Here is a 16,347-nt window from a genome sequence, read left to right as displayed (position 1 = left end):
GGTTTTTAAACAAAACTATGCACAGGGTAGTGTCTTCAGGAGACAACAACCCTTTTTATGGCCCCTTTGCTGACTTGTAATGAGGTTGGGGTGTAAAACCATATGGATATCTGTGAACCGTTTCCTCTGTGCACTGGACTACACTGGACCTCCATCACTTTTGCCTCCTCCAGATTTTTACTGGGCACAACTTGCTCTGTTGTGGTTATTTATAATGATTTTAATAAGATCAGCCTACATGTTAGTGTCAGGAAGGCTGACAGGTAAAGATGTGTTTACTTCTCTTAATTTAGTTTTCCGTCTCTTAAACAACCTCTATATCCATGATGCAAATAAAATGGATTTCAGTTCTATGATGACTGATTTTTGTTTAATTGGCCTTTGGGATAGAAGTTGTTTAAAAGTCTTTGAAAATCTAAAGAAATTCCATTCCCTGGCTCCCTCCTGTCACACATACATTTACCCACTGATATAACCCAATTTCCTTCTGGACCCCATGTCACTCTACCCAGGGCAGTCTGTGTGCTTTTAAATGTTTAGTGGTGCTTCCCTTATTGTAGCCTCCTCTTGTTAATGAGACCAAATTAGGAGTCCAGGATTTCGATAGAGTTGCCCTTTATAGACACTGTTCCTCACCCACCTGCCCCAGACACATCGCGGAACCTGGTGTGTGCTTGTTCGAGGTTTTCAGTCTGTTCATAACTATCTCAGGGTGCGGGGAGGGGTTGGCTCCATCACTAATACAGCTGGGTGACTCGGGAGCCCAATGGCTATAAAGGTGACTCAAGAGCTGCCTGCTGTTTAATGCAATCGCCTGACTCTGAAATCAGGTGTGCAGAGGGGCCAAAGGTTACTAGTCAACCAGCTAAAGAGCTAAAGAGAAACCGATGGCCAAACCCAGGCATGATTCAAACGCCCTGAGAGCATTCTCTTTAAATAGCCTCCGACCCCTTCTTCCTACCCGCCCATTTCAAATTGCAGTGACGCAGTAGACATTTCTCCAGCCTCTCCCTCGGAAGAGATTCAGGCCACGTGCCCACTGAGTCTGCAGAGCTCCCAGGGACAGAAGACAGGCTGCGGTCACCAGGAAGACAGACGCAGACGCAGGGCGCGTGGTGAGTGGACGGTGGCTTGTTCCTCTGGGCTGGTGAACGGGCTTGTGTGGGGGAGGTAGGGAGCTGGGTCGGTGTTGCTGTGAAGGTCTGAGCTGGTGCCGGAGCTCCCAGGGAGGGACTACTGATCCCTGCTGCTTGGTGAGTGAGTCATGGGCCTGAGGGCAGAGCCTGCTAAGGGAGGGGCCCAGTCTGGCCCACAAAGTCCTCCTGGAGCACCAGCGAGCAGATAAATATTTTCCTGGCAGTTATCTGAGCATTTCATGGAGGCAACTACCTCTGAACAATGCAATGGAAATTCAGTGGAGTAGGAGTCGGGTCAGTTTACAGCACTGAATGAGAGGGACCACAGACCAAGGGGCTCTGGGACACCAGGGAGAAAGTTCAGACTCTCCTGGAAAGGGTGGCTGGGAGTGACGGACCATGGGTACTGCAGTAGAGTCCACAAGTCCAGCCAGAGGGATTTCCGCCACCTCAGAAGCAGATGGTCTCTGGGAGAAAAGGGAAATGCAGACGGCAGAGAAAGGCTGGACTCTTGCATGGGGCTCATCCAGCCAGTTTTAGAGTGTTTTCCTATTGAGACCCACTTGGTGGGGATGAGAGATTCATCCCCTGTTGGGGGCAGCAGAACCCTAAAGGTGTTTGTGTCTAACACCCTCACTTGTCACGGTGGAGCCTGGAGAGGGGAGACAGTTTGCGTGATGTCACACAGCCAGTGAGTTATAAACTGCAATTTACAACAGCCCGGTGTTCACCAATAGGGTTTAAGCGGGTGACCTGCTGAGTTTGTTGAAGGTGACTTGCCATAAATTATTAAGATTGAGTCGACACAACATGGATAGGCAGATCATTTTTGAGAGCGTGGGAGGAGCAGGTGGTGAGACTTGTGGAATTGTTAATAAGCAGGCTTTGGTGATAGAATTGAGCATGGCCAGGCAACCGACTGGAAACACACAGAAGGTGTGGTTTGGCCTCAAAGAAATGAGGAGTGTCTGGAGTGTGTGTGCGTGTGCTCATGCCTGTGTATGTGCACGTGTGTGAGTGTGTGTGTATGTGAAGGGGTGGCTGTTTAGCTTTCGGGCTGGAGAGGACTAGAGGGTCTTTACTAGAGGAAGGAATTTATGCAGAGACTGGGCTTCCTCCTTGAAATGAAGCAATTTGGGCGTTAACAAAAGGGGAAATAAGAGGAAAGAGGGCATTTCCAGTTGAAAATCAAGGTAAATGGGTGTGTAAAATAACGGCAGCCCTTTAAACTGGTTCTGGGGACAATCTTTAGTTCATGGGGTATAAGAACGCACTCAATTTTGCCAGTTCAAATAATTAATCATTACAGGAAGTATCAGAAAAGTCCAACAAAAGCAAATAACGGGCGAGGAGGTATGATGAAGGCGCGGGCAACCTGGATGCTTGGACACGGAGAGGCTTAGTGTTGCTGATAGCTCGGAAGGGGCCACATTCCCCGCCGGCTCTAGGGAGGTGGTGGGCGAGGGTGCCAGGCTGGGAGGGCACAGTGCCGAGGATGCAGTGGAAGGGACTGCAGGACGGCAACAGGGTGAGAGTGCACTGGAAGGGACCGAGGAATCTCCAGTCTCCGTGGGTGGAAATTCCACTCCCAGATAATACAACTCCGGCAGGAGGAATGTACCTGATGCAAGTAGACCAGAGTGATGAGACTAAGAGCCAGATAACCGGGGGAAGCTACAAATGCAGGCGAAGCCGGAACGCTGAGGCCGCAACCGGCACCTCTGGACTCCCTTTACCTGTAAGTCATGCTCCCAGATGCCTGGGCTCTAACACCCGTCAGTTTGACATTGTCCCCTGCCCACTCGCACAGTCAGGGTCCGCTGGTTTCCCTCCATGTCCCTGCACCGTTTGTCTCAGCAGCTCAGTCCTGGGCACTGGAGACTCCCCGAGGGCCCACCTACCTGCTCCCACTCTCCCCCCACAGGCTTTCTGGAGGCGTGGGCTGTCACCACCTCCAGTTCCAGCCTCCTGTTCACCCCTCTTGCCTACCTGGTAATGAGGCTGCTCATGGCTGGGTCGCACCCGGCCCTCGGGCCCCCCACCTGCCTCCTCTCTGTCCGCTCGTCCCTCGCGGCCTGTAGTTCTCACACAGGCCAACCCCTTCCGGCTCTGGAGCACAGAGCCTCCTGTTCCCTTTCCCACTGTCCTCTTTGCCCTCTCCTGCCTCACAACAAGGTCCCTAATTCGTTTAGATCAAACTGAACAGCACTGAGTGTTGGTTATCCAAGCACAGACCTAGGGTCTATGGAGGATTCCACACCTAATCTAGATTATACCTGCTGTTTTACTGCACTCACCCTACTTTCCGACTTTTATTGGCTCCCTCCAGCACTATCAGGAAACGCAGCTTCTTGATGCTATCGCCTCCTAACCAATACTCATTTCTTTTGCAACTTTGGGCCAATACTTAAAGGTCTTTGAGCCACATGAATAATGTCTTATAAGAATAAATAAATAACGCCTTACAGAGTTGACGTGAAATGACCTATTAGAGAGCTACATACACAGTAAGTGCTAAATAAATGATTATCATCAATACTTTGAGGACCAATTTCTGGGTAAACTCTTTCAGTTCCTCACATGGTGTCGTGAAACGCACACGCCGAGCTGGCTGTCACAAGGAGCCATTCACCTATTAAGGCTCTCGAATCTTCTCCCACAACCTCCCCACAGGCCTCTTGGATACAGATCCAGCCATTCCGGACTCCTCCTTCCTCATCCCAGTCCCAGTGCCCTTGCACTCTAGGTCCCTCTGCCTGAAATACCCTCTCTCCCCTGCGTCCCCAATTTCTGTTCTCCCGTGTGGCAGCCTCACCTCTGGGACCCCCTACGCATTGTTCTTATTCCCAGGGCTGGCCCTGCACAGCACCACCCACCTGCGGCCTGACTGGGTGCTGGTGTGGTCAGACTCCTCACGGAGACTGTCGGTCCCCTGGAAGCTAGAAGACGTTTGTTTTATCTATTGTGTTCACCCAGGACCATAGGTGCCTGTGGATCCCACTGATCCCGAAATAAGTGGCTGCCTTTATTTCTGAGATTTGTGATGAAACTCAAAACTGAGAGGGTATTTTTGAAAGAACAGTGTAAACTAACCCAAAAATATAAGAACCATAAACCTCCCTCTGGATTAAAGTAACACCACTCCTGGGTGAAGGAAGATGTACTTCCTGAACTCAGACTTACTCTTAATTCGTAAAACCCTTTGGGACTTGGAGTGGTATCAACAGGAGCCAACTTGTCTTTTGTGGCCTGTTTTTCTGCGCTCCGTTTATGCAAATCATGTTAATAGGCATTTAAAAGAAATTATAATGGACAATCAGAAATATATAACTAATATAAAAAAATTAGCTAACAGGAACAGAAAATATAATAGGAATCCAACAGGTTTTAGAGCATTTTTAGGCTTGTGGAGCCTGAATGGAGGGTTACAATGGCAGGCTGGAGGGGTTCCTCTATGAATTGGGTTCACGCCACAGTCTCGGGCTATTCAGGAGCCTGAACTGCAGAAAGCTGAGCCAAGATTAGAGGCCGACTCCTGGACAACCTCTGTTTAAGTCGAGAAGCTGTCACGGATGTAGAGTCCTTAGCAAAGCTCTGTAACTAGCATTGCCAGGTTTTGCATAAATAAAAATACGGGACACACTAATACTGTAGGAAGCATTCCTATACAAAAAAATAATTTGTTTTTCTGCAACTCAAATGCAACTGGACATCCTATATTTTATCTGGCAAACTAAGGTACAACTCAAATGACTAATATATTTGAACGTGATGTTCGTGGCTATAGGGCTTTTGGAATCATTAGCAAGGGCTTTCTTCCTGTAAACTAGCGACTTACAGGTTTTAAAACATGCAATACCTGACTAGTCAAGGGCACTGATATCTTTTCCCTTAGACTGTCAAAAATATGACAACAGCCAGCACAATAGCCCATCCACGTGAATCAAAATTATACCTATTTTCTGTCAGATCGGCAAAAAATCAATGCCGCAGAATTTTAGTAGTTAATGTGCGGTGAGGTGGAAAGGTTGACAATCCCTGCTGTAGTCGGCCAAGGCCACAGTGAAACTGGTGGTAGATCGCCACCTAGTGGGAACATTGTGATAGTGAAAGCTTAAATTAGACCGGGGAGACACTTTTTCTGGAGTCTGCAAGGAAGGATTCTGCTCTGGTCAGTGGCAAACCCCCGAGCTTGCACTGTTGAGAGGGTGAGAACAGCAGGAGGATGTGTATTTTCCAATAATCATAACATTCAGAGGTACAGAATGCCCCCCCCAATGCACAGGGGCACCGTGGGACTATCAGATGTGGGGTGCTAAATATATAAGAGCATCATCTTCTTGGTGCCCCCCCCCCAAAGCTTTGGGAATGTAAGTCATGGTCCACAATACTGGAGACCCACCCTAACATATCCTTGGGCTTCTCTTATAATTCTATCCCCACAGAGCCCAAATTCCAGAGAGAGGCCGGGCTCAGCTGTGTCCAGGTTCAGCTGGGTTTGGGAATACAACATGGATTACGGCAGGACTGAAGACAAGGCCCCAATGCCCAGTGGACACCTCACCTGAGACGCCCCGGACCACAGCCAACCACTGGTCAGCCGAGGGGAAGGCGGCGAGGGAAGTGGAACCGTTACTCAGTGTGAGTGGGGAGACGCACAGTCACAGAGAGGAACCCAGGGCAGACTAGTTTACTGCTTACAGTGGATGCTGGCTCATTTGTCCAGCAAGGAAAGCAAACACACAACTGATAGAGCATTGGAAGTGATACGGCAGGCCATCCGCTCTCCTAGGGACCAGCCGCCATCCAGAGGTGTGGGCCACCCCCTTCCTTCACCATCCAGCAGGATGAGCCCACGCGGGGGTGTCCCACCTCCACCCCGTGACACAGTCCACAGCCTTTCCTGACGCTTCAGCCGCTGTCTCGGTGGTTCCCCACCCTCTCCACCGAGCAGCTGTCTCATGCGTGGCCCCACGACTAGGGGCCGTGGCTGTTCTTGTCGTCTCGGACCTGCTCGGGTGCTGGGCGCTGCTCCACAGTGGCCCTGGGCGGCTCCTCGGAGGCCTGGCTGGGTAAGGGCCCAGCTCCTGGTCCAACCCCCTCAGGCAGCCGGCTGGGCCCTGGAGAAGGCTGCCTGCTCACCGGCTGAGCATAGGGTGCCAGAAAGAGGTCGGGAAAGTAGCCGTCCCCTCCTGGGGGGTGCCCCAGAGCTTGAGGACAGAAGGGGCCAGGGAAAGGCAGTTCTGGCAAGCAAGGGTCATTCCAGGGCGCTGTGCCTGCGTGTCAGAGAACAGGGAAGATCAGACTGGACATCAGCCACCATGGGCTGTGATAGTCACCTCCACAGGGCACAGGGTGGAACCCCAAGCAAGTCCAGGGGACGAGCTAGCATCAGGAGCTCCCCTCAGGGCCAGTGTGCTCCTGACTCGGGGGCCTGGGTCTGGTAACAGACTCACACAGTGGATCGGGCAGCAAGGGGGCCGGGCACCACCTGCCAGTCTTTCCTCCCCTTCTACTGGAATGTAGTCATAAGATGGTTGCTCCAGGTTCTCAGAGGCCCAGTGGCCCGTCAGAATGCTACACTAGCCGCCACCTGCTCTGTGGCGGGTGCGTCCCTCAGATTGTTTCTCCCTCCACCCGGCTCCTCTATGACATGGAACAGTTCCTATTTCAGAGTCCAGGAAACTGAGGCCCAGGACAGCTGGAAACTGCCGAGCTGGACCTCAGACTTTGCTTTCCTAACTCCAGAGCTCTGGCTGACTCTCTCTGCAGCCCTGAGAAACTCGAGGAGGAAGGGCTCCCAACAGAGCCCCGGGGTGAGGAAAATGCTTCCCTCACACCATGCCCTGCCCCGGCCTCCCTCCTGCAACGAGGCTCTGTCCCTGTCCCCTTCCTCAGCCACCAAGGGCATCTTCCCTTCCAGCCCCAACTCACCCATGTTCCCAGCAGGTGGCTGCAGCAGGATCTGCCCTGTGGGGGGCGCTGGGAAGTAGCCTTGCGAGGCACCCCCGTTGGGGCCGTAGGGTGGCGGGAAGAAAGCGTCTTCTGGCAGCGGGGGCGTCAGTGAGCTGGCCATGGGGAAGGGGAAGGGAGGCAGGTATGAGAACGGGGGCGGAGGGGCTGGGAAAAGCTGGGCCTGTGGAGCCTGGGGACCCTGGAACAGCCCTGGCTGGCTGCTCAGCTGGTAGTCCTGGTGCTCCAGCTCTTCCAGGTATGAGCAGGCGGAGGGTGGTGTGACACTGTGGGGACAGGGGAGCGTTTTTGTGAGGGTCAGCGTTAGGGAAGGGCCTCCTCATTCCTACCACACAGTAGGTGAGTGCCCGCCCCCCAGGACCCCAGACTTGCCACCTCTTCCCCTTCCTGCTCTATTGCTGAGGGACCTAGACCCGCCCCGCCCAGAATCCACTTTTCCTTTTAACCGTCTTCAAGGTTACTACTCCTTGCTCCTCTCAGCTAACCCTTTGCCCTGCCAAGCTCCCATCTTTACTGCAAAACCCCTCCCAAAATAACTCAAGTGACCATTGGGTTCCATACCTTGGCCCCCAGGACCCACAGGGGCCGTCTCTGTGGCTGCCGTCGTTTCCAAGCGCCTCCATCAGCAAAGGCATCAGTTGGGGTGTGTGGGCAGGGCCGAGGGGAAAGGGGAGGCTGGCCCTTTGAACAGGTGGGGGGCTGAAGAGCGGTGGGGTCACGGCCACCCTCTGAGCACCCTCGCTCTGTGGGCCTGGGGCAGGAGTCTGGTCTGATGTCAGAAGCATGGGGGGCTCTAGGAACAGAAGCCAAAAAGGGGTTGTGATGGTAAGAAGATGGGGGGCAGATATGGGGATGCCGGATGTAGACACGTGCAATGCCCAGGTCCCCTGAACACGACCGGACCAGACGCGAAGAGCTTTGGGCCGCTCCCATGTCTATCAAGAAAGACACTCTGTCCTCACTGTCTTGCTGTCACCCCCCCAGATAATCCTCGAAGGTGGTCAGCTCACCTGGAAGAGTGTCCAGAGGGGCTTCCTGAGGGAAGGCGCCAGGCTCTGGGTCCCGGGGCACAGGGGGTGGCAGCTCAGCAGCAGAGCTGGAGGCAGAGTTGAAGTGGTACTTTGAGTGGTCCCTGGGTGTAGGGGCCTCAGTGCCAGGGAAGGGACACAGTCCCACACTCTGCCTCCCTCCAAGGCACTGGCCACTTCCCCGCCCCAAGAGCCAAAGCCCCTCTATGCGCCAGCGCTCCAGCCTCGCGCCTAGCTGTTGAGCACTCTCTCCTCCTAGACCCAGGTCCCAGCTGGGACCCCACTTCCCACCTCCCGGATGACCCAGCAAGAGGAGAAACTCACCTGCACTGACCACTGGCGGCCACGGGGCCTGCGGGGCTCTCCTTCCCCTTCTTCCCGTTCAGCTTCTCCACTTTCCGCCACTTCGCCCTGCGATTCTGGAACCACACCTGTAGGGGAGACGCTTGAAGAGCTTGAGAAAGGGGCAGAGACTAAGACTCGCGTCCCCGACTGTGGCGCAGGGAGCTACCTCCCGCTTTGCAGCAGGTGGGTTTTATAAAAGGGTCACCTAGGTAGCCTCTTCTGGCACCTGAGGCCGTGGGAGTGGAGAGAGGCAGGCACCCAGCCCTGATGAGCTCTAACTTCAGCCCCGAGTCAGGAGGTGCTGAGCACTCGCCCGGCTCTCCTGAGGTCCAGCTGGCAGGTTCTGCGCTCCCTGTCCCTGTCCCTGGCCAGCCCCCTTTACCATGATGCGCTGGGGGGTGACCCCCACGGTCTGGGCAATCTCCCGGCGCTTGTCACTGTCAGGGTAGTGGTCTGCTTGGAATATCCTCTCCAGCTCCTCCAGCTGGTCTGCAAGGAGAAACGCACATGCAGACACACGCCGGGGATATGGCAGGAAAGGGCAAAGGTGGCTTCCAGAGGGGACCATGTCCCCAGCCCCAGGCCCTCCCAGCTAAGTTTCCCACGGGGCTGGGCCTTCTCTCTCTCTGGGCTCTGTGGGTGGGAACGGACCCACAAACCTGTTCCCAATTCCACTATCTGATGAGACAACCCAACCTTCCCCTCTGGGAGGCGTGGCCCTGCCACGGGGTGCCGGAGGGCCCAGGACCCTCCAGGTGACGTGCAAACTAACCACATTCGGGACTCCTGGGGCCACAGTCCCTGTTGAGTGCACCTTTCCCACAGATGACACTAGATCTCAGGGATCCTCTCACCTTCAGGGACTCACCTGAGCGGTACAGGGTTCGAGTCTTTTTCCGAACTTGGCAGGACACTTCTAGGGGCCTCTTCTGGTCTTTGTTTTGGCTGCTCTGGGCCAATGTGCTGAGAAGGTTGGCCAGATGGCAGGACCCCCGGCCTGACCCACAGGGCACTGGGTTGTGGGTGGCACGGGCCGAGTTATCGGCACAGGGAGGTGACGTTGAGGCTGGACCCACGGCAATCGACTTTTTCTGCTTACCGGAGCCTGGAGAGAGGGGCTTTTTCTCTGCTTTGGCCTCTCTCCTGGGGAGGGGACCACCTCCCTGAGGCTGGGGTCGGGGTGAGACCACGGTTCTGTCTTTGTGGGGAGCCCCTGAGCTGGGTGGCTGGCACCCTCCACCAGCATCAGGGGCCTCCAGTGGCTCCTCCCCAGAGACAGCGCGGGAGAGGGGCGGCTCCCCACTCGCGACATCCTGAGTGTCAGGGGCTGGGCTCTGCGGTGGTCCTTTCTTCTCCGACCCAGCAGCAGGGCCCTTGCGTCCACCTTCCTGGCCTGTGGGGAGCCAGCACCCACTGAGCTCAGCACAGGGAGAAGGGAGAGTCTGGACTAAGGGGATTTGCGGCCTCCTGCCCTGTAACTGTTTCCTGCAGCGGCCCAAGCATTACTTGTCCACGTACAGGATGGGGTAGTGATCCCAGAACCTTCCCAACCCGGCTATTCTGAGGATCAACTAGATAAGCCGGCTGCTTTGGAAAATGCTAGCAGGTCTACGCAACTCTAGGGGGCCAGGCTCGTGCACACAGGTGGTAGGAGGGCGACCCTAAGGGGGGCGCTCACTGCCTGGGAGTCCCTGAGTCTCCTGACACCTGGAGTGAGTCTGAAGGACAGGCATCTGCTCAGGCATTTCTAACGGAGGAGGCCGGGGTTGGGGTAGACTGTGGGGGGAGAGAAATTCTGCTTTTTCTAAGATGGGAGTTTGTTCCGCTGCAGACACAGACATTATGGCTTCGAGTAGGGACAGGGTGGCATGGGATGGCCTCCGAAGCCCCGACAAGACATCGCAGGAGCTGATAGGAATGACTCTCCCCGCCTTCCACAGAAGTCACTCTGCCCTGCCAGCCCTCCTCAGGTCCACAGGCCCCTGCTCTTTCCCCGGACAGGACAGCAGAGCCTGGCACAGGGAACTCGGACCCAGGTGCCCGCAGGACACAGGACAGAGGGGTGACGCAGCTGAACCCGAGTCCCCCTCTCTCACCCTCTGAGCTTGTCTGCCTGTCCCTGAGCTACGACTGGTTCACCGGGTGCTCACCACGGTCCAGGCGCTGTGCTAAGCGCCTTTCAAAGGTCAGTACCGTGTGCCTTGAGTCCCCGTGAGGAAGGCACTGCCCACGTCTCCTAACAGATGCAGAAACGGACCAGAAAGGTGCGTCATTTGCCCAAGATCACAGGGCTTCTAATTCCTGCAGAGTCCCTACCAGGGCCACCTCTGCACATACTCAGGACCCCCCCGTCCCCAGCCCAAGGAGCTGCTCATCCTTCCAAGTAAACTGGAGTGTTTTTAAATGAATACTAACCAGTGACTGGGTGCCATTGTTACTTTAGTGGAATTGCATGAGCTATAATGTCTTAAGGCAGGACTTCCTCAGCGTGTGTGTAGTGAGATGGACCTCCGTGGGCTCAGGTGCTTTGTCCAGCTGTTTCCTTGCACAGGGGGCCTGACCCCCTGGAGAGGCCTGAAGCTGGGGGAGGGAGGTGAACAGACCTCTATCGCGGTGGAGGTGAAGGGCAAGGCTGGGAGGCCCGTGGGGAAGGCAGGGCAGGTTGGTTTTATGGCATTTTAGGAGAGCTGGTAGCCTAGCAAACCTGGTACATAGAAGGTGCTCTGTAGATGCCACGTATCAGGTAAGAAAGGTGACGGGTGGGAGCCTAGACTAGAAGAGCCCTGGGGCTCCGGCCCTGAGTTTTCTCCTGCGCTGTACAGAGGCGGGGACCCGCTGGAGTGGGGGGCCTCTCTCGCACCCCAGCCCAGCCCCTCGGCCCACCCAAGCTCTGGGGCCTCCTAAGGCCCGTGCTGCGGCCCCCGCGCCCCGGCTCACCCCGCGGTTGCTGGCGGGGCTCCTGGGTGGGTTCCATGGCCTGGACTCCGCGGCGAGGCCGGCGCGCGGCACGGGCGCGGCCTAATGAGGCCTCGCGGGGCGGACAGGTGCGCGGAGCCCGCGCTGGCGCGGGGGGGCCCGAGCCTGCGCCCCTCGCTCCGCCGCCAGGAGAGGCCATCCTGGATCCTCGGGCGGGCAGCTGGGCCGAGGGCCCGCGGGGCGGGGCGGGGCGGGGCGGGGGATGGTCCGCGTCCGGGCCGCGCCGCCCACGCCGCGCCGGGGCCCAGGTGCGGGGCTCGTGCGGGCCGCCCTCCCGCGTGGATTTAGAGCCCCACGTGCGCGCGGAGGCGCCGGCCGACCGGAGCAGGCTGCGGGGTCGGTGAGGATCGCCTGCCTTGAGTCTTGGGCACAGACGCCCTCCCCGTGAGCTGCGGAAGGCGACTTCTTGGCCTCTCCGCGGGGGACCCCCGAACCCTGGGGTGTCCCTCCAGCTTCTCCGCGCTCAGGATTAATGGGCCCGGAGACCCTTGGCGCAGGGAGCTGACCGCGGGCCATGAACAAGCTGAAAGCGCCCGGCCAAGATGAAGCCCGGGCGGTGGCCGCGCGGCTGCTCGCGTGGGCCACAGCGAGGCGTGGGCACAGCCGCGCGTGGGCACAGCCGCACATAGACACAGCCGCGCGTGGGCACAGCCGCGCGTGGGCACAGCCAGGCGTGGGCACAGCCGCGCATAGACACAGCCGCGCGTGGGCACAGCCAGGCGTGGGCACAGCCGCGCATAGACACAGCCGCGCGTGGGCACAGCGAGGCGTGGGCACAGCCGCGCGTGGGCACAGCCAGGCGTGGGCACAGCCAGGCGTGGGCACAGCCGCGAGCACAGGTAAGCACAGGTGCGCACAGGTGGACCGAAGCAGGCAGGAGGTGGTCGGGCGGCCCCCCCTGCACACCCAGATGAGCGTTTCATTCTTGGAGAATGACGGGGAGTCTGGTGAGGGCGGCCTCGGGGTGCGCTTTGTGGCCGCCCTTCCCGGGTGCTCCCCGCCTTCTTCATAAAGTCGCCTCAGGTAAAGCTCTGGTCCCGGGCCTCGCACCTGCCCCTGAGGGCGGCCTGACACAGGTGGGGCTGGGGCCGGCCGGGGAGCCAGGTGCTCTGCTTTTCGGCTTTAAACTACTCTGCACACCCCGGGCTTCGCGCTGTAATCAGCCACCTGTGGCTGCATTTTCCTGCCCTTAACCCCCTGCGAGGGGCTCGCCCTGTGTGGACTTCGGACAGAGTTGTGCTTTGGTTCTTTCTGGAACATATTAACTGTGTGATGGTACAGTCAAAACCTGGGGCACCTGATGTTTCTTTCCGACCCTTGTAATATCCGCCGGTCAACGAGGGGTTTAGAAACAGGGCCCAGTTTCTCAGCCAGGCACGAAGGGTTCTAGGCCGTGCGAGCAAGGAGTGGCCTAGAGCTTTCTGCGGGGAAAAGTCAGGACCCTCTGGCGGTGACATGTTTGTAAATGGAACCCAGTAGCCTGCTTGCTGAACATTTGCGGGACACCCGCTGCGTGCCGGGTTCTCCTCTGCCTGCAGAAGCTTACTGGTGGAGAGAGGTTAGACACAGGACACAGGGGAGTGGCCGGGGTCACCACAACGTGGTCGGTGCTGGGTCAGAGGGAGCACGAAGGAGCAGGAGCCTCTGCTGGACCAGGACTGGGGGCCGGGGAGCAGGGGAGTCCTTCTTGGACAGGACGACACATGCGTATGAGCTGAAGGTTAAAGGGGCAGCCGGGTTCAGTGCCCAGCTCACCGTGTCTCAGCCCGGCGCTGGCCCCTGCCTGCCAGTGAGGTGGGGACCAAGCTCCCTGCCCGGGGGTGGCCTTCCGCGGTCCGGTCCCCGCTCTGAGGCCTTCGCTCATCTGCTCCCCACACCCAAGCATTCCAGTTTCATTGTCTCTTTTGACCTAGTGCTTCTCAACGAATGTTCCTAAAATCCCCTGGATTAACATTTCTTAGGGAATTTGTTTAAAATGTGATTCCCAGGCCCCATCCCCAGAAATTTTAATTGGTAGGTCCACAGACGGAGCCAGAAATGGCCACTGTAACAAGCCCCTCAGGTGAATTTAATTGATGGCTGAGTCAGACACTCGGAGACCCTTGGAAAACAAAGTTGATTAGAAGCAGCCTGGGGATGGGGGTGGGGGCCTGCGGGGGGAGGAAGTGACCTTTTCTCCTTCACTGAGGTGTCTGCTGAAGTGAACGGGGCCCAGTGAAGTTCTTCGGTTATCCTGCCGCATTCAATTAAGACTAAATCAATCTCTTCTGCCATCATTTATGCTGTATTTCCTCTCTGTCTGGTTGCCCCCTGCCTGGGGGAAGTCAGAAAAGCGGACTCGAGTCACCCATAGACTGGAAACCACCCTTACACCAAACACTGAAAAGTACAGGGTCTAACTGTGTGAAAAGCTTTGCCCTGGGGCTTTAGGGGATTGAAGACATTGGCCTTTTCAAACACAAATAATTGAATTTGTCGGGCTTGGGCAGTGATATTATCAAATTCAAGTTGTTGTTCTCTTGATATTCTTGGCTGGCTGTTGTGTGACTTTTTAAAAATGATCTAGTTTTGTTTGTTTATCTCAATGAACATTTGATGTAATGGCTACGAGTGAGTTTGGCCTAAGAAGGCTCGGCTCGGGAGAATGTCTTGCTGTGTTTTGTTGGGAAGGGCTGTGTTTGTGATACGTGTGCTGTTAAGAGCGTCTTTGACGGGTCACCTTCAAGGGAAAGGTGGGCTTTTGCGTGTGAGGAGGTGTTTTAGGGTATTTGGGGATACCTACCTCTGTCTTGTTCGGTTATGTCTCCTCTTCATGGTCTTCGGGCAAGTTCATATGTTCACGCTTGTTTGGGGGAGGGGGGGTTTAAAATTTTTATTTTTTTCGTTTTCGGAGCCAAACTGTACACGACACTACCCCCCTCTCAGCAAGAACCGTTTATCCCAGTCTCTCGCTCCTCACAGGTAGCCGCAGGTGTGTTCCCTTATGTTGTTAGCCTACTACAGAGCAAAATCAGTCCTTGTTTTCTGTCTGTGTAGAGCGGACTAGCTGACTGAGAAAAAATTCAAAGCAGAAACACATGGTAATTTGTTCTTGTCTAAGCACCACGCCCAGGTGTAGGTGGCAGCAGGTCATTGGAACTACACACGTGGGACCAGAGAGGCAAGAATCGGGTTGTGAAAGTGGAGCAGAAATCTGAACAGGGCCCGGGCAGGGAAATCGCTGTTCCCGGGAACAGGAGCGGTCAGGGCCCCAGGGAGCCACCAGGGGGCGCAGCGCCTGCAGGCAGGGGAGGGCCGGGGAGGGCGGAGGCGAGCCCAGGCAGCCACGTGTTCTGGGACCCTGGGACCCCGGCATCCTCAGTCACAAGAAGCAAAAGGCCAAATGCTCAGATGAACCCCTCCCAGGGCTCACTCCCTGGGACAGAGCTGATGGTGTCCAGTGGCTTCCTTGGAAATCCAGGGAGAAGGTGGATTGAGGCTGCCGGGGAAGGGCATTGGGAACACCTGGCTACTGGGGACACGGGCCTGGCAGAGAGAACACAGGTGTGGCGTGAATTCGCCTGATAACTCCGCTCCCCTGCCCCCGACACGCACGGTTTTATGCTTCTAACAAGGGCATGGTGTTCATCGGCCGGTAGCAATAATCAGCCGCCGTTGCCTGTGTTCCCTGACCGAGGACGTTCTTTCCCATGGTCCAAACCCCGCCTGGTGGCCTTGTGTTTGGGAGGCAGTCTGCCTGCCTCCTGCTCTGTCTCCCACTTCTCCAGGACTGAAACCCACAGTGCTACTATAGCGTGGACTCGGGGCCCCTCAAAACCTGGGGCTTCATCTGTGGCGACATCCCTTCCTTGTCACCCTTCTGTCAGATCCTGGCTCCCAGAATGACCGACCTGCCTGCCTCGGGGTCACACATCTCCCCGCTTTTTCTGCAAGAACTGCTCTGCGGTCGCACTGACACCACTTGACCGCGCATGGGCCGAGCTGAGCTCTCTCCGCCTCCCGCAGCCAGGACAGTGGCTCCCTGCCCCGTCCTGCAGCTGCTGTGTTGACGCTGACACCAGCTCACCCAGCATGGGCTGCCCGCGCCCCAGCTCCGTGTTCTCCCTGCCTGTGAGCTCTCAGGTGCCCGCATGCAGGTGTCAGACCGGGCCCCATCTCCTGCCTTTCAAACATGCTCACTGAAGCCTCGGAACGGCCCTAGGAGGGTCGAGGAGCCCGTTCTGTTGCAGAAACCGGCATAGGGAGCTTTAGGGCCTGCCAAAGGTCACACGGCTGTAAGGGACACACCCCAGCTCTGAACCCAGTTAGTCCGGTTCCCGCCCTTTCTCCTAACCACCAGCCACGCTCTTTACTTGATTTGTATTTGTGTCACCATCATCCAGAGCCTGGCATCGTGATCCGCACTCCGCGGATCAGTGATTGTTCATGGACCCAAACGTCGATCACCATTGCGGGGAGTTAGGGGGCAGGGCCGGGAGGGAGAGGGGGCTGTGGCTGTGCCAGGGAGAAGTGAGGGGACTTTTCCGAAGCTGGACTGGTGGTCACTTGAGTCTGCACAGGAGATAAAGTTGCACAGGACTAAAGATGTACATATCCACACAATGTAAGAGTAGATTCGGCTGCATATGAATCTACTATTATCTCAAAATTAAAAACCGTTGATCCCAGTGTTCTGACCACGAGTTCAGGTCTCCTCGGCTTGGCTATATTTAATGCACAGAAATGATATTTTTTGTACAATAGCACTACGAACCTTTTGTTGACGGTAATTTTAAAACATTTAAATTATATCTATTTCACAGGGCTATAGATAGGCAAGCAGAGAAATATATATCTAATTTGTGTTCCAAGTAAAGCAACAGCTATGTCTCTGTTATAAGAATGCAAAT

General features: G+C 56.1%; 1 protein-coding gene across 1 annotated transcript; it reads right to left on the bottom strand.

The window, feature by feature from the left end:
• Positions 1–6,113: 6,113 nt before the first annotated feature.
• NOBOX (NOBOX oogenesis homeobox) lies at positions 6,114–11,456 on the bottom strand. The gene is made up of 7 exons (XM_087821363.1): positions 11,420–11,456; positions 8,865–8,971; positions 8,462–8,568; positions 8,120–8,205; positions 7,671–7,902; positions 7,071–7,375; positions 6,114–6,412 (listed from the first exon to the last, which is right to left on the bottom strand). Exons 1-7 carry the CDS (start codon positions 11,454–11,456, stop codon positions 6,114–6,116), a joined length of 1,173 nt encoding a protein of 390 aa, XP_087677489.1.
• Positions 11,457–16,347: the final 4,891 nt, after the last annotated feature.

Source organism: Miniopterus natalensis, chromosome 10 (assembly GCF_054644295.1).
Source record: "Miniopterus natalensis isolate mMinNat1 chromosome 10, mMinNat1.hap1, whole genome shotgun sequence".
Classification (NCBI taxonomy): domain Eukaryota; kingdom Metazoa; phylum Chordata; class Mammalia; order Chiroptera; family Miniopteridae; genus Miniopterus; species Miniopterus natalensis.
The sequence above is the reverse complement of the archived record's forward strand: the minus strand, read 5'-3'. Positions and strand labels throughout refer to the sequence as shown.